The sequence below is a fragment of the Pygocentrus nattereri genome, chromosome 24 (assembly GCF_015220715.1).
Source record: "Pygocentrus nattereri isolate fPygNat1 chromosome 24, fPygNat1.pri, whole genome shotgun sequence".
Lineage (NCBI taxonomy): Eukaryota > Metazoa > Chordata > Actinopteri > Characiformes > Serrasalmidae > Pygocentrus > Pygocentrus nattereri.
This window is the reverse complement of record NC_051234.1, coordinates 2,057,130-2,080,514: the sequence shown is the minus strand read 5'-3', so window position 1 is coordinate 2,080,514 and position 23,385 is coordinate 2,057,130. Positions and strand designations below refer to the sequence as shown.

Here is a 23,385-nt window from a genome sequence, read left to right as displayed (position 1 = left end):
ACAAAATCTACGCCACTGTAGCTCTAATAAATTTGTCATTTTGACTCAAACATAACACAAGAGTTTGGCACTGGGAATTCTGTTGGGCCATCAGAGCATCGGTGGTTTCTTTAAGTAAAACATGCAATGCAAGCTTCAGATGCCTGTGGTTAATCTAGAATGGACAATAATTTAACGTTTAGCTCAGATTTATTTAATAGAATCATCATAATTCTTGTGTTTAAACACTACATGTTGTATTAATGCTCTTACTTCGTTTTTTAAGTTTTGGTTGGAAGTAAGAGTTCAAATTTTGAAAGTACCAACAGAAAAGTTGCGGTATCTAAATAGATACAACCAAGGTGGCTCTCCCATTGGTTAGGACCTCAGGAGCTGAACTGAAGGCTGAAAGTGTCAGATTAACTACCAACATTAATACAGAATAACCAGAAACCAAGTAACCCAAACCAATGTTCTAGAAAGTTCTAGAAATGTTACGACGTTAAATACAAGCAGTCCTAAAGACCCATTCCAGGTTTTCAAAACTAATGTGCAGTTCAATAGTTAAAAAGTAAACAAAGCCATTCAGAGTGGTGGTGATAGGAAATATAGCCGTTTTATTCACCATCACAAGCGTTTTTCATCTCTTATGTACCTCCCGGCCATTAATGGATTAAAAAAAAACTAAACTATTTAATTATGCAGAAATTTAGGGAACAAAATGTGAAACTGCAACAGCCCTTTAATGTTCCAGTTAACTTTAATATTGTTTAAATGCTTTTTACAAGTTTATAAAGAAAACTAAAAATAAAATGGAAAAAAATGAAAAAAAAAAAAACAGACGTATGCAAACGTTTGGGCACCTCTGGTAAATTACGCTCACATTTTGTTGATGGAAAATAAATAATTTTCTAAAAACGTAAAGAATATTTATGTGAGCACGTCCTCTACAGAGAACTCACTTCTGCATTTTAACACACAATTACTGATTTGCTGAAGTTAACATATTGTAAAAAATAAACATTAAATTGTGGCCTGCACAAAAGTAATAGCACCTTTTATAGTTTTTATTTTTTACAATAGGATTACCCCAAAAAAATAAAAGCAATGGACTAAAATTTGCTTTTAAGTGTGTTCTCTGACGTATTTTCAATCAAAGTGAACAAAGCGCACTTTGGCTTTTGTACACGATTATATACACTTATTTCTATTCAGCTGCATGTTAAGTAACGTTTCTAATTGGCCTCGTTTTCATGCATTGTAAATATATACTCCTCTTTATACTGTATTAAAGAAGCACGTTTTTTTTGCTGCCTTGTCTGAAAAAGAGCCAAATGAAAGTATGTAAAAGGCCGATATCCACTCACTGCTATCAGTCTTCCCAAAGATGATTATAATTATTATTATATTAGCTTGTTACTTCAGATGTGTGTGAAGTGCAGTGGGCAGGCGTTCTCTCTTCTCTTGAGCCGTCTGATTAATCTCTCTCCATTCTGTAGGACAGAAGGTCATGCTGGTTTCTCTAGTTATCTAAATATTTAGTAAATCTAACAGCAGCTGTGTTCCCAAGCCCTGCAGTGGAGTGAATGATTAACAGTGGTAAGCGTGTGAGGTGGCAGAGTGATGACCCTAATATAAGCGCGCTGTAACCCCACCACCTGTGTCCTGCACCTCTGAATACCCGAACATGGCATCAGTCCACGTATCAGCCCTGTGCCTGCTGGCCCTGGTGGTCTTGGCCCAGGGGAATTCATTGGAGAGCTCCTTCGTGGTTAAGGCTGGGACAAGATTCACACCCCGCTCCTACGCCTCCATGCTCACCGTGCCCAACGGGGAGCAGTTCGGCCTGTGGACGTGGCCCGAGATGTGTCCCCAAAACTTCTTCGCCGTGGGCTTCAGCCTGAGGGTGACGTCACGGTTTCACCAGCCGAGCTTTATATTCTCGATTTAGTCTGGAGCTGAATGAGTTCTGGTTACAGCAGGTCACCAGTGATGAGCAATACTGATAAAACCTCTTCATACTAAAATGCTTTAAATATTTTATAACTGGTACAGTGTGAACTAAACATCACAGGTGCTTGTTCTAAGATTAGTTTTAACATTAATTAAACTCCATGACGAATGTTACTTATACTGGATATTAATTTATTAGAATGTGATTATTGATCTTGATTTTATGATATATTTATAGATTTATTTTAAATGTATTATTCAGTCAGAATAATTATTACTTTCATAACTTTGTTCTTGATATTCCTTTATTACAATTTTAATCTGGATTATAAATTTTAATAAAAGTGAACGTAATACTGATTTTTATAAAAGTTAATTCTGGATATTATATTATATTATATATTATATTATATTATATTATAAATAGCTCCATTGTGAATGTCATATTGGAATTTAATTCTGGTTATTAACTGTATAAAAACTGAACTTCGTTTGGATAGTAATTGGATGGTAACATCGCTCTGGATATTCAAGTTTTAAATTTTGTTATATGGTTCATTCTACAGAAACGTCCGTTTTTATGTCCCTAGCATTTACAGATATATTAAACTTCAAAAACATGTTAGGGTTACATTTTATTTATATTCTAAAATAAAACAAAGTTATTTTTTAAAAATATTTTTTACCTTCTTGAGCCTCAATTTAGCAGCAAAGGTTTGTATATCAGTGATCTAGAGCTCGTCCCCACAGTCATGTATGAAGGCTGAGGCCGTATTTTGAAGAAAAACCTTTTTCTGCTATTTTAACTGCAATAATCTCTACATGACTCTGGAATATATCAATTAAATGACAAAGAAAACAAAAGCCAGATAAATAGTATAAATTATAGAATGAAAGTCCCCCAAGAGTCGTGTCACTGGTGTTACTGCGCGACAAAAAAATCTCTCGTTTTGAAATAAAAGTCACGCCGATGACGTCACTCGACCTCCTCTGACCTGTTTTCCGAGGATCTATGGAGAAAAGCTCATGGTGAGTCCACTGTGTCTCTCAGTTCTCAGAGATCTTCTCATTCAGCTCATGACCTCATATGAAGCCTTTAGCTGACGTCACTGGTGTGACCGACTTTATTCTGAGGTCACTGTGAAAAATAGAACCCAAATGGATTAAATTCCATATTTAAGTGGGTTTTCCATGATTGGTTTGATGCTCTGTAGCCGCCGTTTAATAAAACACATTGTTCATTAAAAACGTCTCTTGTGTTACGTTTCTTACGTGTAGCTCTGGTGACGATCAGTAACACCAGTGACTCCTATAGAGACAGAAAAGTGGACGTTTCTGTAGACTGACCCACACGCATTTTATTACGACTTCACTCTGAATTTTAGCTGTATTGTAACTTTGTCCTTTGCAGGTTGAGCCGAATCAGTACGGCGGGGACGACACGGCTCTGAATGGAATCCGTCTGTTCTGTAGTCAGAATGGAGACCGAAGCTACCTCTACACGGTGGAGTCCAACACTGGACAGTAGGTCCAGCTCTGACTCACACACAGCAGCACCGTATTAACAGTTAGCCCTGCACACTCTGCTGGAGTAGATCAGATGAGCTTTGCTGGATGGAGTTTCATTACTTGCGTTATTCAAATGCCTCATTAATATTGAGTGGACAGTAAGTTTGTTTGCCCCGGTCAGGGTACTAGTGTTCTCCATCATCAGAAAAGTTAGCCTTAATCTTCTTCATGTTGAGCTGAATAGTTTGCCGGGAAATCAGATTTGGTCCTGCATGATTTTGAGTGTGTCATACAGCACCAGAAAGCTCTTAAGCAAGATAACTAACCTGGCTTAACCTGGCTTGAGGTCAGCTTTAGGCCTGCAGCAGGCGCGGTGGTAATGTGGCTGCACGCCTGCCTTGTGGCTCCATTCAAAACAAGACGAAATCCAGACACTAAACATGTCCTGGCTGATTGGCTGTGTTTTTGGCTGAACTACCACTTTGACCTCTCTTCCCTCAGTTTCGGCGAATGGACGGACACTCACTGGTGTCCCAACGGTGTTCTGACCTCCTTCCAGCTGCGAGTGGAGCCACACCAGGGCCTGTTTGGTGACGACACGGCCGCCAACAACATCAAGTTCCGCTGCAGCAGCAACCCGACGCTGGAAGGCCGGGGCACGAGCTGGGGTGAGTACGGCCACTGGAGCGCAGAGTGCACCAACGGGGGCATCTGCGGCATCGAGACCAAAATGGAGTCGTACCAGGGGGGTCTGGATGACTCGTCACTGAACGATGTGCGCTTCCACTGCTGCAGTAGCCCACAGTGAACGCTGGACGGGTCAGCGGTTAAAAAGAGGTGAGCACTCCGGCTTTTTCCAGCCTAACTGTATCTGCTCTACGTGTAGCTTATTTTTCTGTGACCACGAAAATCATTTTTCTGCATTTAGAAATAAGCTAGTTGACTCGAGACGTGCTTATAGGGGACGTCAGTTGGCCGGTGCTTAAAAGGATAGTAACTAGTTTCCATGGTAACCATGGATCAATGGCATGGCGTGTACTTTTTTGTAAGCCTATCGTTTTCATATTGAATCATTTCATAAATGCCATCATGTGCATCCTTTGTGTGAACACACTGGCAGTGCATCAAAGTAAAACCCATTTTCTGCATTTAGGCCTCCCAAAGTGTGACCATCTTACCGTCCATTAAAAATGAAAAGTAAATAAAGTAGTTTGGCATGTTTTTCTGTTGGAACCCTTTAAAGTCATTACACATTAGGGCAGCTGTAATCATATTCTCACTGGAAAATATTGTTCTATACATTTTGATTGCCTCAAATGTCATGTGGCACAACCCACAACGAGGGACTTTTATTCTGACATGCTTTTCACAAAGAGCCCACTTGTGTACGGTGTCATTAAGAAGACCCAGATGGTAAAGATGGTAAAATTGAAGTTCCTGTCAATAAAGGCTATGAACCTATTAATATAATACAGTCCCTCAACAGAATTTACCTTTATTTTATTTTATTTTTTGCAATAATTGTGTTAATGTAATATATTTCATTCACATATACACATTTCATTGTTCAATTTGGTGCATTACGTTTAACAATGTCGCTGAAGATTTTAACCCTTAGAGCTGCAGTTAAAAAAATCTGTGAATTATTATAATAATAATTATAATAATAATAATAATTATTATTATTATTATTATTATTTGTTGGTAGCTCATTGAAACACGCAGAGTAACTGTGTGGAAAGTGCAGAGTCTAGACTTTCAGTGCAAAATTGTGTTTGTAGTAGAAGAAAATATATATTTATAATACTTAATAACTAGTTATAACCTCTAATACTGCTTCATAAGGCTGTAATGTACCTTCTTTAATTCTTTGGGGACTTGTAGTAACATTATAAATTAGAATTAATTTTAAATGGATAATGACCGTTATTATAAAGCACTTATAATGCTTTCTGACAATTCTGGAACATTCTAATCATTTAAAATGCCATCACTGAGTGTTTCAAGCGATGATATTTTCAGTAAATCTTCGCTAAATTGACGAGCAGTTCGTCCTGCTTCTTCCTTCCGTTCCTTTTTTTAACGTAAGATTAAACGAGTGTTCGGATTTTGCACGGCCTGAGCTCCATCAGACCGGCTTTCAGCAGCTTCAGTCTGAGGGGTAATATGATGGGATCAATCTGAGATAAAGCAGAGGTTGCGCTGTTGTTATTTTTCCAAAGATGCTTCAATATTGCTGTTTCTTATCTCTGGGGTTTGTTCTGTTGATTTAGGGGATCAGCCTGCAGAGGCCTGGCGGAATTTCATCACAGCAGCACCATCGAACAGCAAACATAACACACTGAGAGCTAAATAAACACTCAGAATGTCACCCTCATCTTCCTGGTGCCAATTTATTGTTAAGGATTATAACTTTTCTCACATTAACACACAAATAAGCTACATTATCAGTCGTGTTTGCATATTTAATGTATTTGCTGTTATACGCTATATTACCAAAAGTATTCAGTCGGCCGGCTTCACACGCATATGAACCTGAGTGACGTCCCATTCTTAATCCATAGGGTTTAATATGATGTCGGCTCACCCTTTGCAGCTATAACGGCTTCAGATCTTCTGGGAAGGCTTTCCACAAGGGTTAGGAGTGTTTATGGGAATTTCTGACCGTTCTTCCAGAAGCACATTTGTGATGTAATTCATCCCAAAGGTGTTCTATGGGGTTGAGGTCAGGACTCTGTGCAGGCCAGTCAAGTTCTTCCACACCAAACTGGCTCATCCGTGTCTTTATGGACCTGCTTTGTGCACTGGTGTGCAGTCATGTTGGAACAGGAAGGGGCCGTCCCCAAACTGTTCCCACAAAGTTGGGAGCGTGAAATTGTCCAGAATCTCTTGGTGCTGAAGCTTTAAGAGTTCCTTTCACTGGAACTAAGGGGCCGAGCCCAACTCCTGAAAAACAACCCCACACCATGATCCCCCCTCCACCAAACTTTACACTCAGCACAATGCAGTCAGACAAGTACCGTCTCCTCGCAACTGGCAAACTCAGATTCGTCCATCAGATTGCCAGACGGAGAAGCGTGATTGGTCACTCCAGAGAACACGTCTCCACTGCTCTAGAGTCCAGCGGCGGCACTTTACAAATAACTCTGCAGAAAGTTGGTGACCTCTGCGCACTATGCCCCTCAGCATCCGCTGACCCCGCTCTGTCATTTTACGTAGCCGAACACTTCGTGGCTGAGCTGCTGTCGTTCCCAAGTTTCACTAATGTCTGTAGAAGCAGTCTGCAGGCCTAGGGGCTCGGCTTTATGCACCTGTGGCCATGGAAGTGACTGGAACACCTGAATTCAATGACTTGGATTGAATTGAAAACAGTTGAAGCTGTTATAGCTGCAAAGGGTGGGTCGACATCATATTAAACCCTATGGATTAAGAATGGGAAGTCACTCAAGTTCATATGCGTGTGAAGCCAGGCGACCGAATACTTTTGGCCGTATAGTTTATGAAGTAAACTAACTGGATTTGGACCATTTTAAAAGTATGACATTAATGTTAGGCCACTGAAATGCTTTGTCCACTAATGCACTTCAAAACTGCATTAATTGCTATCCACTCCAGCTCAAACGTAAATGCAAGGCATTCTAAGTGTTGATGGTTTTAAATGTTGAGATGTGTAAATGCTGCCTGTCTGCAATGCACTTAGCAGCTAGTTAAAGGGAAATCCACTCTCTGGCCTGCTCTGGAACCAGACATCTGAAGAGTTTAAACCCTCTGAAAGCTCCCTTTCCACATTAAATGCTTATGAATGGTTATGACGTGGGTTCACTGGAGGTTGTGGATCATAAATAAAATGGCTATATATACACATCACAACCCTGGTTCCAAATCAGAGTCAGTAAGATTCTCCACGACTTCACACCAAACCACTCTGAACATCTCAACCACTGAATGATGCTGAAACTTTGGAAAATGGGTGGAATTCCCCTTTCGCTGCTGTGCTGTGGGCAGTGAGGGTGTAGCTTGTTTATGTTTGACGTTAAAAGTTTTCTGGAAAAGTTGAGTGTCCCATCGTAAACCTAGCCTCCTCTCTGTGACCTCTCCTGTGTTCCGGGCACCAGAGGTCAGTGTGAGACGCAGCCATGATCCCTCCAAATGGGACGCACTGCTCCACTCCTGCTGACGAGTGAGTTCAGCCTTCCGTTCAGATTCTAATTACGGAGACAGAGGCAGGCAGAGGTAATTAATTCGTGTAGAGTTTGGAGCCTGACAGCGTTAGATAAGCAGCCTCATCGGGAACAGGAATGCAATTGTGTTAATTAATGGACCAGTGGATAACGCGTTAAGACTGAGTGTACCTTCAGTATTTATTATCTGAGTTTAAAAACACTAACGTGACGCTTTCCATTCAGATTGCAGCTGAAATTCACCCCCTACCTCACAGTAGAAGACAAATGCTGATAGCTATGGCTAAAATAAATAGTGTCTAATCTCTAAAAACACCTGCGTATTAATGCATTGCAGTTATATAACAGGTAAGCTGCCTGCATTTACCAACAATGTAATACCTCACACTTACCTTATGTAAGGCAGCTCTATCATGTACTTTAAGCAGTGTTATCATGCTTTATACTGGTGCACTGATATATCCAGCCTCTCTGCTTAAACTGGCCTCAGGATAAGAGGACTGAGTGCGCCATAGGATGGGTTATTTATAAAAAGTGGGAGTAAATGGAGCAGGTATGTGACCCAAACCTGGACCTGAGAAGTCTATGGGATCTTAAACACTGGTTGGTTCAAATGTAGGTTTGGTGCACCAAATGCAATTAGCCACTAGATGGCACTGTGTCCTTTTGCAAATGTTCAACAGTTTTCTTGTTTGACTAACCCGAGACAAACCTCTTACCCCAAATGGTATCAGCCGAGACGTTTGGTGTCTAAGGTTTGCACTGAAGCCATGAGGCTAATGTGGGCAACAGTGGCAGCTCATATCAATCAGGCATGACATTAAAAACTCCTTGTTTATAAAATGTGTCCAGTTTATCAGCTCCAATGACTGTATAGCTGCACTCTGTAGTTCTACAGTTACAGACTGCAGTCCATCTGTTTCTCTGATACTCTGTTACCCTGTTCTTCAGTGGTCAGGACCCCCATGGACCCTCACAGATTTTAATTTGGGTGGGGGATCATTCTCAGCACTGCAGTGACACTGACGTGGTGGTGTGTTAGTGTGTGTTGTGCTGGTGCGAGTGGATCAGACACAGCAGTGTCCACTCACTGTCCACTCTATTAGACACTCCTACCTTGTCGGTCCACCTTGTAGATGTAAAGTCAGAGACGACCGCTCATCTGCTGCTGCACAGTTTGTGCCAGTCCTTCATCAGTGGTCACAGGGCGCCGCCCACAGGACGCTGCTGGCGGGATATTTTTGGTTGGTGGACTGTTCTCAGTCCAGCAGCACTGCTGTGTCTGATCCACTCAGACCAGCACAACACACACACTACACACCACCACCACCACCTCAGTGTTACTGCACAGGCAAGAATCAGACACCAAACATGTCTTGGCTAAGGAATGACATTTGAAGTGAGGTAGGATTTTATTATTCACCAAACTATCGCTTTAATTCTACTGCGCACCACCTGTCAAGTCCCGCCGTCATGTTTTTCAGTGTTTTCAGGATAAAGTGGCAATTTTCCATACATTATTTAGAAGTCTGGCCTCCCTGTGGAGAGGAATTTGTGCCAAATTGAAAAGCAATCACTCCCGAAGAAAAATGGGAAACGCAGCGCGCACGTGACGTTACTCTTCCATGGTGGCATGTAAAATATGTGCCACAGTGAAAAACAAAACCTCCATTACATTATTTACATGTCACTTGACCTCTTTACTGGATAACAATACATGCAGATTTACATTTAAAACAAGAAATGCTACTGCCTTCCCCCGTGCCGTACTTCAGGCGAGGTTAAATCAGTGTAATGGATCGTTTATTTCCGTTTAATTTTGGGAAGTTAGTTGTTTGAGAGCAATGGTCACATGTTATGATTGCATTGCAATGAAGCAAATCCATATAAAGTACTGCCAGGCCCTGATCATCCAATGGAAATTTGTGGGTGGGTGCACAGGGGCCCAATCCACTAGGGGGCACCCCTGAGTAGTTATGAGAAAATGATTTGTGGCGGGTATTTTTAGAAATAACTAATGTGTCCACGTGTTTTGGCTGATCACAGTCCTGACACTCTCTATGTCCTTCTTAAATGTCTGCTTCATTGTTTCCTGTCATCAGAGGTAAGATATAAAAAAATAAAAATAAATTTCTATGACTGTAGAGGTCAGCACTCTCGCGGGATTCCCGCTGGACCCCCAGGACTTGCCTTAATATCTTGTGTGGGAGCGGGTGGGTAACCAGCCCACTGCAGGCGGGAGCGGGACAGTCCCGCAAATGAATGAATAGCCTAAATACATAGAATGATCACTAAATCATATATATAAACAATATAAAATGATAACAGCAATAAGATTTGAATGAAGTCACTGTAAAGAGTTGCGAAGCAGCCGATCATGTAAACAACACATTCCTTTAACTTGCAGAGGCGGTAGAGCCTTCAGTCCGACGGCCACAGCTGTCCAGCAATACAACAGAAACAACCGTTCTGGGGTTTAATACTTGCTTCGAGTTTACTGGGAATAAATGGTGATGTTACCTCACAATGAACCCACTGGCCATGCCATAAAAAATTCACTGACCACCCACAAAAGGCAGGCCCATCGAATCGCTGAGCCAAGGGGCTGATCGCTCGATGATCTGGGCCTGAGTACTGAACGGTGGAGAAGAATATATCCGTGCGTTCACCACATTTTAGGATGGTTTAGGATTTAGTATTTCTTTAGTATTTAGTAATTCCGACGCACATTCTGCATTTTCCAAGTTTGGTTTTTCAGTGGAGAGGTCAAGCGACGTGAAAACAACATAACAGGGGTTTTGTTTTTCATTCTGGCTCATATTCCGCATGACGCCGTGGAAGAGAAACGCCGCGTGTGCGCTGCACTTTACGCTCGTCCACCGTCGTGACTGCTTTTCAGTTTGGCTCTAATTCCCCTTCGCCCTCCCCAGGTGTCTGAACCATCATTAGAGTTGTTGGATAGTGGATGCACCATTGATTTGCTGTGGTGGTTGTGGTTATAGCCTCGCTGCTGTTGTGGTTATAGACCTCAGTCCCGCTGGGCTTCACAAAGTGGCTGCATGTGCTGAAACCGGTCAGTCAACCAAAGACTCTTCACGAATGCTCACGCTAAGACCCGCTGAGCTGTGAGGAGCACTTAATAGCTTGAAGGAGTGCTTCACACCGAATGCTAATGAGGCTAACGATCAGTAAAAGATGGTAAAGACCAGTCAGCATGATGCCAACTGGTCCCATGCTAGCTGGGCTCCATGTTATCAGTGTTAGTGTTTTCTAGCGCCGTGGTGGTCAGAGACGGCGCTGTAAGGCTGCGTTCACACTGCAGGTAAACGTGGCCCGAATCTGATTTTCTCACCAAATCCCATTTGTTTGTTTGGCTGGTCAGATTATCTTTTTAATGTGATGTGTATGCGACGTCAGTCTGAACAGATCAGCTCCTAAACCGACCCGCATGCATGAAAGAACAGAGCTTCACGAGGCGGCTCGTCCAGTCCTGTCGCTTCCGGAGCTCCAGTGTCGTCTTCACCAGCATCACCGGAGCGATTCTGAAGTTCGAAGGCCGTTTCATTTGAAACCTCTTCAAACACGGAGTTAAATGTTTCTGAGTCTCACCAGTGACGGATGTCGAGTCGGATTGATGTAAAATTGATGTAATCTGGCTGTTCAGACTGAGTTGCATCGCCGCAGGTCGGATTCGGATCGGATTTCAGTACCACATACGAAAGCGTCTCAAATCAGTACTGGAAATGTCAGATTCAGTGTGTTTATCTGTTCACACTGAGATCATTTTCATATGAGATCATTTACGGCATTTGGCTGACGCTCTTATCCAGAGCGACTTACAATTAGATCATCTTACTCAGGGAGGAGAAGGTGGTGTTGGGAGTCTTGCCCAAGGACTCTTATTGGTGTAGTGTAGGGCGCTGCCCTAGTGGGGGAATGAAGCCCAGTCTACAGCGTAGAAGGCAGAGGTGTTACCCACTACACCAACCAACCACTGACACACAGACACACATCTGAGTCACACATGAGGAAGAAGATCGGATTTGGGCCACTTTTACCTGCTGAGTAAACGCAGCCTTTCATATGTGGCGCTGAAATCCGATACGTATCCGATCTGAGGCAGTGCCATTGAACAGCCAGATCGGAATTCATGCGACTTTTACGTCAATCCAACTCCACATTCGTCATCATTTCTCGCTGCTGAGACTCCGAGGAGACTCATCGCAGCCGCTCCGGGTTCGAAGAGGTTTCGAGCGAAACGGCCAAACGTGGCTGGAGGAGGCCGAGGCAGCGTCGGAGAACAGGTTAAAGAATCTGAGGACGTAAACCAAAGAAGGGCCCATGGCCGAATACCGGGCCCTTTTTACGGCCTGCTTGAACACGCTCTGGGTGATGAGCCCAGCTGTCAACCACTGGAACTTCATAATCGCTCCTGTGATGCTGGTGGAGACGACACTGAAGCTCCGGGAGTGACAGGAGTGACAGGAGTTCGCTGGCCATCATGATTATTTGCCTCTGGACGAGCCGCCTCGTGAAGCTCTGTTCTTTAGTGGGTCGGTTTAGGAGCTGATCTGTTCAGACTGACGTCGCATACACATCACATTTAAAAGATAATCTGAACAGCTAAACAAACAAATGGGATTTGGTGAGAAAATCCGATTCGGGCCACGTTTACCAGCTGTGTAAACGACGCCTTAGGGTCTGAAGTAGAGTCTGGCTGAGTGCATGAGGTTGAAACAAGGACACGACAACATGTTAGAATAAGCATATTTAGAATATTTATGTCAGAAGTACTCAAAGGCAAATCAAATATAAATCATATTTATAATATACAAATTGTACAGAATACATTAACGTATAGTGCGGCCCATAAATCATTGGACAGTTGAAAAATTTCTCTCGTTTTGGCTCTGTACTCCAGCATATTGCGTTCGGAATGAAAGAGCAGAACGCCAGCTTTGATTAAAGGTGTGTGCGTCTACAACAGGTGAAGCATACAGGAATTATGGTTTCAGGAATATTTCAGCGAGCCATAAATAATTTGACAAATTTGACAAAAGTGTCAGCTATACCTTCAGAATCAATGGCTGCCTCAATTCTGTGAGCCGCAGATGCGGGTATTTCCCTGGTGATGCCCTGCCAGGCCTGTAATGCAGTCGTTTTCAGTTCCTGTCAGTTTTCAGGGGCTTTTCTCTTCAGCCTTGCCTTCAGGAAACGAAATGCTGAGCAGTGCGATTCGGGGTGACTGACTCAGTCAACAACACTTCGGTTTTCGACCCTGAAAACATTTAGCGGTTTGTTTTCAAGTCTTTCTCCATCTGGAAGGTGAAGCACCTGCTCTCTTTTTACATTAGGGTGGATTTTCTGTTCAGGCCAGTCACGACATTCAACCTAACAAAAAACGTAGATTTTGTAAAACAAAAGCAAAAAAAAAAAAAAACAAAAACAACAAAAAAAACGTTTACATGGCTGGAAGGAATGAGAGAGAGACTAAGCTAGAAGGTGGAATTTGTCAGGAGAAAATATGGATTTGAACAAAAAAAGAACGTAGGAAAGAAAAAATTCTCCGTTATGTACGTTTTGGTGATTTGGAGCTATTTTACCGTGATTTTCCTTCCTGACTAACCAAAGCTATTCCTTACGATTTCAACAAAAAACTGACATAGTAGTAGCAGCTGATTCACTCTGTTAGGAGGGACGGGGTGTGTAATCGAGCCGATGTTAGTACAGCGGCGAATTCCCAGTCATTTCCACCCCACAAGTCCCGATCAGCTTCCACGGTTGTGTAGCATTTTAAACTGGAACCTCTGGAAGCAGCTTGTGCTGGAACACGCTTATCGCTGTAGTCAGAAGAAAACCTCGTATCTCCAAAACGGCAACTTTACAGGAGAAGGAAAAAACATACTTCACTTTTAATGTAAGTCAATGGAACCGGACGCTTCTTTTGGACCATTCTTCATGAAATTTACACACAATGTACAGAACAGCAGGCATTTTCACATTATGTCAACAACTGAAAAGCAACAAAAATGGAGATACGAGGTTTTCTTCCCACAGCAGCGATACAATGTTCACTGCGTTCTTTTTAGCAAACTGTGTGCTGGACTTTCAGTGTTTAAAGCTAGACTTCTTCTCTACAAGGTAATCCTGGCTCTGTCTGTAGTTGACACAGTCTAACAAGTTGACAGTTGACGCTTTAACCTGGCATTGTCTTATTCCAAATCCAATATGCTGGAGCGCAGAGCCAAAACAACGCAAACTCTATTGCTATCCAGTTCCACATGGACCTGCACTGTATTTGACCTTTCCAAACAAACAGGCGATAATGTTTCACAAATGGCTGCGATGGACAACAATCGTAGAAGCGATCGCCACAATGGCAGCAGAGTTCAAAATGTTTTCAGATACACAACATCATTTGTACTTCACCAGTGGAAAAGAACAACAACAAAAACCAACAAACCAAAAGAAAAGCAAAACAATAAAAAGCCTTCAGTGCACAGCCTTCCAGTGGCTGAATGAACCGAAGGAACCGCGTGTTATTACGAGTAATAAGCTCACTCTCTCCACCGTCGGAGGTTCTGACACACAGAAAGGTTACATAAAAGGAGCAAAGCGAGAAGTAGCTGCGTTCGAGGGGAGAGAATGTTCTAGAAAGGAGCCGAGTGCTCCATTAGCCGCGGGGTTGCCGTGGCGGCCCAAGTAAAGGTTACTCAGCCTTATTTAGCAGATGAAGCAGCAGATCCTGTTTCACACCGCTTTTCGCACCCTTGTTTTTCTGTCTCATTTGTGCTAGAAAGCAGAGTCTTCTGTAACCGCCAGAGGTCGAGCCGAGGCCTGTACGGCCCACAGTTGGACGCTGCTCACCAGACATGGACGCTAGGTGTCCCTGGATGCCTTTGAGTGCGAATACATATCACCGCTGTCACAACAAAACCTGGTAACCTTTCTTTAATGTACGCCAACGTAATGAGTTGAGTACAAGTCGTTTTGGGCTGCTCACACAGTGTAAAGGGCAGCTGGAGTTTCAAAATGTTATAAAAAAAAATGTAAATTGCGAGATTTTGCTTTGACGACGACAACATACTAAGGAAACACCGGTGGTGATGTGCACAATGTACAAACGTTTGGGGACACCTTGGCTTATTTTGGAATTTTCTGACTGTTCCTTTTCAGTTAAGTGAAAAAACCCAAGGCTTTGCTCATATAAAGCAGCTATGTGGTAATCCGTGAAGATATTTAGATTGAACAATGACGGTCATCAAAGCACCTTCCTTCGTATGAAGATCAGCTTTTGCCTAAATAATTATTTTTTTCCAAACCACTGTTAAAAGCACATATTAAAACTCTATTGGCCTGAGAGATTTGAGTGGTGGCTTGTGAGGTTGCATGTAATACATATTACTAATTGATGATATTGTTAAGGGGGTACAGGGGGTGGTGGTTGGTCTTGGTCTGGTCTGATTGTTGGTCTTGGTCTGATCTGGTTGTTCATGATCTGGTTTGGTAGTTCTTGGTCCAGATTTGGGAGTTTTAGGTCTGGTTTGGTAATTATTGATCTGGTTTGGTAGTTCTTGGTCTGATTGGGTGGTTCTTGGTCTGGTTTGGTAATTATTGATCTGGTTTGGTAGTTCTTGGTCTTGTTAGTAGTTCTTAGTCTGGTTTAGTAATTATTGATCTGGTTTGGTTGTTCTTGGTCTGGTTTGGTTGCTCTTGGTCTGGTCTGGTTGTTTTTTGTCTGGTTGGTAGTTATTGGTCTGGTTTGGTAATTATTGATCTGGTTTGGTAGTTCTTGATCTGGTTTGGTAGTTCTTGGTCTGGTTTGTTTGTTCTTTATCCTGTTTGGGAGTTCATGGTCCCGTTTGGGAATTCTTGGTTTGGTTTGGCAGTTATCGATCTGCTTTGGTACTTCTTAGTCTGGTTTGATTGTTCTTGGTCTGGTCTGGTTGTTCTTTGTATGGTTTGATAGTTCTTGGTCTGATTGGGTAATTATTGATCTGGTTTGGTAGTTCTTGGATTGGGAGTTTGTGTTGTAGGTTTAACAAATCATGTTTACAGCATATAAATTGCTTCTAGTTAAAATAATAAATAGTTAAAACGTACAGCATACAATCAATGTCTTGGCTACTGATAGCCCACTATTATTAGGATATTAGTTACAGTAATAGATTTTGTCTTTTTATATCAACCAAAATGAATCAACGTCAAAATAGTTTAAACCGTCATGGTTCATGTTTCATAAGGGAATGTGTTCTGTGAGAGGAAGGCTGCAGCATAGCTTTAGCTATTTAACATTGTAGAGAACATTTTGAAACCAGACATCATATTTACGTTGATATAATATGGACTACACATTAAAGAGGAAACAAAGATTAACAGACAAATATGGTAAAAGTTATCATCTTAAAGCCACCACACATCATATTTACTGACATCCATCTGCGATTCATGACATAATGGTTAATTGAATGTATGCTGGCATCACAAGGAGATAAATGTAAAGCTGTTCCTCCCGTTTTGTAGGTTTCCCAAACAGAAAAATGGCATAATTTCATTTCAAACTGATCATTTGTATTAAAAGCTTTTTGAAAAGCTTGGTGTCCCTAAACATTTTGCTGTGTACATACACTTCAGAAATGCTGGAGGTGATGTGTGTTATGTATTTTGCACATAGAGAGATCAACACACAGCTCACATGAAATATTCATCACAGCCAACTAACTCGTCCCGTTTGACGTCCAGCATCTACAAAGTAATAACGCAAAAAGACCCTTTCAAGTCGGGCTGACCTTGCGAGTTTTCTGAGGTTTCACACTGGAGTTTGTTCCACATTAAGGAATCTCATCTGAGAATTACAGACATAAACCGTATGACACGTAGCCAAACCCACACGCGCAGTAGACGCACTGACAGCAGCGGAAAACACAACGCATAATTAATCACCTGCCAGGAGAGCGCAACAATCATAAGCAACAAAAGAGAAGATTATATCAGCACTTCTTAATTTATCAGAGTTAAGACAGCTGAGAGTGAACAGATGAATCCCAGTTTGGAATGTTTTTTTTTTTCCCAGTAAAGAAGAACATTGTAGTCATTATCACGAAGAAACGTTAACTCTGCCATCACGTTACAAAGACAAGCAACCCATGTCTGATCCATTCTAACAAACTATGTGCCAACTAGGAGCGATTAAAATGATGAACACGTCAGAAAAACTGCTTAGAAATGACATACATCACCACTCAAAAGTTTGGAATCAGTTTTTACAAAAATATAAAGCCAATTTGGCAGTTTGAGCTCATATCAATAGGAAATGTTGGCCTACTCAGCAAATAAACAGTAATTGTGCATCAAAAATATGCAGAAGGTTGGATAATTTCTCTCACAATTTCTGACAATCAACAAACATCATTTAGCCAGGGTGCTCAAATATTTGCCCATGACAGTGTAAAGTTATTCTAACATGCCAGCCCTGCACAACTTCACAGGTTTCAAATAATTAATAGGAAGCTGCAAAACAAGGAAACGCAGTGTCATTGATGCAAAGCACCAAAAGCTATTTCAGTGCTAACAGCACCCCCTTGTGGAGAATCTTCAGCCTGCTAAATGTGGATGTGAGTTACAAGCCAAGTCAATCAGGTGCCTTACATCTAAAAATGACAAAATCTTAGATTTGTGCAGGCTGAGAAACGTGGATAACTTCAAGAATATAGTCACGCTTAATTTTAGAGCTAAATAATGTCAATAATCCATAAATAACAAATGAATAAAATAAACACCCAGAATACCCTGTATTTCAAAAGTGGTAGAAAGAACAAAAAAAAAAGCTGGAGCCTGTCTCAGCTGTCATTGGCCAGAAGGCAGGATACACCCTGGACAGGTCGCCAGTCCACCGCAAGGCAGAATAATATGACAAGTGATTCCCAACTTTTGAACGGTATTGTATGTAGATAAGCTCTACCCATCGTGATGCATGGGGACATTGAGAAAAAAAGATGTGACTGAACCATACTGAGATGGACCGGACAGTTACTGTTCTTTAAGTTAAGTCCAGGGAGATGCCAATATGGGCACAGTAGGCAAAGAGGAGCTGAAACACTTTCCCCCTGGGAAAAGTGCAAAAGCTATTAGAATTTTACACAGGACCTCTTTGGTTATTAGAGGTCCAAAGGAACCGGCCCTTGGGCCCTTGCCGGGAGATCTATCAGACCACACACACACACAAAGTAGGCTGGACATTAGGAGCCAGGATTTATCGCTGTGGGTAAACAATGCTGGCCCATGCTCCACACACACTTTATCTGTTATTCCATTCCCTCTGACACATTAAATAACTTGCAGATAAAACCTTAGCTTCTTGGCCGCTTTCCTGGGCATGGATTAAGCCTAGTCTTGGCCTAATTGACAGCATCAATGGTGATTCTCTGTGGAAAATCCTTTTGATTCTGGGGCTTAATCTTTGTCCGGGAAGCCAGCCTGCGAGGTACAGTCAGCATCATGTGAACATTAAACGTCTCTTCCCACAGTCGTCTTTGATCGTAATCCCTACCGCTGCTACTACGCAATACTGGGAGACCTTTTGGAAAGACCACAGCGCTACCCTAAAAAAACCCCATGACTCCTCTTACACGATGCTTTAGAAATGCTAACACTGAGAAAAATCCACACTTAAAGCCAGTTTCCGTCATCTGGCCTTGTGCTGAACCAGTCAAAGGTTTGGACACGCCCATTCATTAAGAGCTTTTCTTCATATGAACAAGTCTTCTATTTTAGATTCTCCAGCCTTGATTTAAATCAGCATAGAAGAGCCTCCCTGGACACTTTCCAACAGGCTTGAATGTTTTATATATGCTGAGACCTGCCTTTCAAAAATCTTCCAGGTTAAAATTGATGTTTTGGAAATGAATCTATACAAAGGCATTGGCCTCCCTATTACCATCGCCTTAGAAAGAAAGTTCTAGGAGAAGCCTTTGGATGAAAATGTCATACATCGGGTGTGTCCAAACCTTTGACCAGTGCTGTATGTCTCATGACACCGTCAGATTATGAAATGAATTATGAATTGAGATCAGCTCCCATTGCTAATTAGAAATGAATGAGAGGTCATGACATTCAGCTAATAGGTGTATCCTCAGCCTCCGATGAATCCCTTGACACAGGCCAAGAAAGGTCAGACCCATTTAGCTTCGAGATCAAGCAAACGGATTCTATCCTGGATGCTCTGCTGCTCGCAGGGTAACACTTGTTTTCTGGTAGAGAAGATTAGGACCTCATTTGTCTGGCATGTTATTGAGTCATGCTCCAACTTTTTCATGCTTTTTTTTTTTTTTTGGTTTCTGTGGATCGAAGGGATTTTGACATTCATTACCTCGGTGAGTGAGAAATAAGATAAAAAATAAACAGTCTGTTGCAAAGTCAGCACAGATTGTCTCTGGATTTCTCGGGCTCGTGGTTGGAAACGTGCTCTGAAAGCTGACAGCTTGAATGCAAACACATGTTTTTCAATGCAATTCCAATGTAATTCTGCTCAGTGTGCGTTTAATACTTTATGCTGTCTGGGAGCGTGACTGAACATATTCATAAATGTAAACAGAAGGATAGAACAATATCTTCTTTACTTTACAAGAGATTGCCTTTCGCAACAACAGCCACCTCCTCGTGGTGTTATTTAAGCACACTGGATGCACCCACTGCTTACACAGCACAGTCTATTTTCAACTGAAGTGAGGTTCAAGATTATGGACATTGCAGGAGTCAGTATATTTCATCAGCCCTGCACCTCTCTGGGCTTATACACAGTACATCCATGTAATTTTTCATATCCAGTGCTTTTACTGTTAATAATGTCTGATGCTGCCCTTATAACGTGGGTCAGGGCAAGTGGGGAAAGTCTGTTTATACCCCACTGTTGTGGTCAGCATGGGCTATAAGAGGTCGCAGGAGCAAGTCTGTGTGTTTTTTGTGTTGTCTCCCCTGTTCATGTGTCAATGTTCAATCATCCTGTCCCCTACAAGCAGAGGCAAGGCAAACGGTACGCGTATTCCTAAATGTCTGACTCGGCCAGCGGTTCCGATTCCTCGGCAGATGGTGGGTGCTGTTGGTGAGTGTCCTCCTCTGCCCTGTCCACTCCAGGTAGGTCCGTTTGTTCTGTTTCTACCTTCATCTCTGTATTCGGATCACACTCCATCTCTTCATTTCCCATTTCTTCTTTTATAGCTTCAGTAGTTGAATCTGGCACTTTCCTGCCCTCTGACCCTTCTTGTTTCACTTCTACAGCTTTTCCTTCTTGGTCTATTTTGGTCCCTAACTCTCCGCTGACCTCTCTGTCCACCATCTCTACTCCTTCTCTCTCTCCATTTCTGCCCTCATTTTTCCCTTTCTTCTTATTCACGTCTTTGCTATTCTCTTCGGCCACATCGTTCCCCGCTCCGTCCTGGACCTTCAACGGGTCTTCCAGTTCTTTCTCTGCAGCCGCATTTTTCTTCTTCTTGTTTTTTGGTGCGTCTTTGATCGAGTTCTTGGCAGTCTTGTTCCGCGTTCTGAAGATGAGTTTCTGCAACACAAGGGTGGGTTTACAGAGTCTGTTTCATTTATGCAAATCAAGGACATCACTAATGAGTTTTCATTCAGAACAATGAAAGAGAGGTGGTTCTAACTGATGTTGGGAAATGAACTGAGGGAATATCAAGGGCCTGCCTTTCCATCCTCAGGGACAGAATGCAATTCACAAGGCAATAAAACAGTGTAGAGAAAACTCAACAATACAAAAAAACTGGCAAACGACACATATCAATTTGCAGCAGTGAAATAATTAATTAGCTGTGCAATACAGAGGCAGTACAGCCCTGTTTGAAAAGGTGTCAACACGTCTGAGAAGCCTTTGAAATCCTTTAAAAATATTTCTAGATTTAATTCTCATACACCACCAGAAATGACCCCACATAAACATTGGGCGTCATTGGTGATGATGTACCAGAGATTAAACTCAGTTGATATGCTCATTTCACAGAGATGACCCACTAGTGGTCCACATGATACTGTGACCTCAACCTCATCCTCGTCTGGTTAGAACAGGCTTTTTATAATGAATTGATGGCACCCTATAATCCTTTAATATAGCCTAAAGTTGTATAAATAAATAACTTCATCAGTTGCTGAACAAACATTAATTTCTTTCAGATATCAACTGAATAAAATGTAATTTTGCTCATATTCAATATTCAACAAGCACATCCCTGATTTGCTCTTTAACTGGTTATAAAGTGCATATCATAAAATATCAAGCAAGCAAGCAAAGTTTATTTATTTAGCGCTTTTTACAACCCTTGTTGTCAAGCAGCTTTACAGAACAATCATATTACAGAGAGAAAAGGAAAGAAAATCCGGGTCCGAGCCCCCGTGAGCATCGCCAGTGGCAACGGTGGCAAGGAAAAACTCCCTAAGGGCAGGAGGAAGAAACCTTGAGAGGAACCAAGACTCAGAAGAGGAACCCGTCCTCCTCTGGTTGACACCGGACAGCAAACACTGTTAGTATAAAGTTTTATAGTTTTATAGTACAAAGCGGGAAAAACAGGCGGGGCAGCGGTTAATTAGATTAGTTTATGATCAGCAGCGGCAGCAGCAGCATCTGATACTCTCAGATACATTAGAAACAGCCAGCTGAATGTTTGTCCAGCACTCTGAAGGTCAATCTATGGACTTTTGTAAACTCCAAGCACAGGTGTGCTTAAAGGAGCTTGATGAAATTTACAAAAATGTGCACACTTTTCTCCTACGTCACCTCAAATAGGCTTGCGTATGTGGTTCCTGATGCTCTATGACATACTGTTATCCATATACGTGGGCAGAAATATGTCACATAGCTAAAAACAGTAATATCAGCCATCTAAAAATGTCTAAAATCTCTAGATTTTTGCCCAACTCAATAGCTTGAGGCAGGAGTATAATGGTATATGCAGGCTATTAGCACCATGCCAAGTGGTGCTGTGTAAATCTCTGCTACTTACTACATTACATGACGACATTGCATTTGCCTCATAGCCGCAAAATGGGAAAATTGTATTCCTTTTACTTTATTTTTTGCTAAATTATTCCTTTAAGCGTCGAGTTTATGCGCCTGCATAACAGACTGAACGGAGGAGTTCTGCACCTTGGACTGTTTCCTCTTCAGAGGCAGTGCTGGTCTCTGCAGGAACACGATCTGCTTGGTGGACAGGCTTCCGTCACTTGGGGGGGAAAAGAGAGGGAGAAGAAAGCGAGATGAGGAAAGAGGCATTAGTTAAGGTTCAGAAATTTACATACTTGTGGGTCGTTAGCGATATTTCTAATGGCTTCCTCTTTCATGGCAGTCCTGAGGCCGTTTCGATTAGTTACAGCCTGCTAAACTCTCAGTAACCACTTTCCCCAAAGCATTGTCGCTTTACTATGCCGAAAGCGCTCAGATGCGCTCCCTCGGATATCTTTTGATGGTCTTTGCGCTGAAATACTTTTAGTGACCTCAATCAGTTGCGCAAAGTAACACCTCCAGTGTTCCACTAACACAGCAGTGAACACTGGAGGCCTGTTTCTATCAGTACACGCTGGTGCTAAACCTCTTACTCAGACATAAGTAATGCCTGTGTATGAATTAAACCTGCCTATCTAGTACGTCGCTGTTGTGGGGACCAAACCTTGTATCTCCAGTTTTATCGATTTTCAGTTTTTGACATGATTTCAAAGTGCATGTTGGCCTTTATATTGTGTGTAAATTTCATGAAGGACGAACCAAAATAAACGGCCAAAAGTGACTCGTAAAAAATTCTGGTTCCATTGACTCACATTGGAAGTAATGTAGGTTTTCTCTTTCTCCTGTAAAGTTACCATTTTGGAGATACGAGGTTTTGTAACATGTAAAACTTAGTCAACAGTGTTTATTCCATTGACTTCAGTTGTAAATGCACTAAAGAGAAGTTAAAGAGTAGCAACACAATAATCAGTGTAATTGCAATCATCTTTGTAAGACGTGAAAAAACGACTGACCACCTCTGCGTCAACTCTGAGCCTGCTGGAAGTCACTGGACGTTCCATCCTAAGATTTTTAGTGAGATGGTTGTAAAATGAGGTATTTCAAATGTTTATTTGATCAAGTCAGCAGCTGCCCAGTAAGTCCCTGTGTTTTCCTTTCGGTTTCTGAGCACAGATAGTGGACGTTCTGTTCGTTCTTCTTCATTTCGATGCCTGTATGTAAAGGCTGTGCTTTGCAGAGATGTAAATGCTAAATAAATGTGACGTCTGTTCACAGAATTCTTCCCACTGGCTTCTATTCTAAGAGGATTTGGATTCAAATGGTCTGTGGCTCTTTTCTAAGTACAGGCAAAAGGGCAAAGCTATTGTTCATGATGATCGATGATGTAATACAGACGCGTTAAAAAAGAATTCCACCTCCACCAATTTTTCAAAATTTCTGAATAATTCACTCTTTCAGATGTAATATAAACAGAGTCATTCATAGTAGGTAGACGTGAAATGGTTCACTGTAGAGAAAGATTAAGTGACCCTTGTTAGTCCTACAACAGGGAAATTTCACCCCTGCATTTAACCCATTCGTGCAGTGAAACACCACATACACACTAGTGGGCAGTGAGCACACTTGCCCGGAGCAATGGGCAGCCCTATCGGCATCGCCCGGGGAGCAGTTGGGGGTGAGGTGCCTTGCTCAAGGGCACCTCAGTCACATCCTGTTGGCTCAGGGGATCAAACCAGTGACCTTCCGGTCACAAGGCTG

The 23,385-nt window shown here is 42.0% G+C and overlaps 2 protein-coding genes across 3 annotated transcripts in view; one reads left to right on the top strand and one right to left on the bottom strand.

The window, feature by feature from the left end:
• Positions 1-1,636: 1,636 nt before the first annotated feature.
• Positions 1,637-5,818, top strand: LOC108439303 (vitelline membrane outer layer protein 1-like). The gene is made up of 4 exons (XM_017717626.2): positions 1,637-1,885; positions 3,344-3,456; positions 3,943-4,278; positions 5,715-5,818. The coding sequence occupies exons 1-3, from the start codon at positions 1,667-1,669 to the stop codon at positions 4,247-4,249; spliced, it is 639 nt and encodes a 212-aa protein (XP_017573115.1). The 5' UTR covers positions 1,637-1,666; the 3' UTR covers positions 4,250-4,278; positions 5,715-5,818.
• A 6,559-nt stretch (positions 5,819-12,377) lies between these two features.
• Positions 12,378-23,385, bottom strand: part of LOC108439293 (raftlin) — a 150,789-nt gene continuing 139,781 nt past the window's right edge. For both annotated transcript variants that reach the window (XM_017717606.2, XM_017717607.2), the window contains exons 9-10: positions 21,772-21,847; positions 12,378-20,175 (exon numbers count right to left, since the gene is read on the bottom strand). In XM_017717606.2, the coding sequence (XP_017573095.1) occupies positions 19,666-20,175; positions 21,772-21,847 (586 nt within the window). In that variant the 3' untranslated portion in view covers positions 12,378-19,665. The remainder of the gene's footprint in view (positions 20,176-21,771; positions 21,848-23,385) is intronic.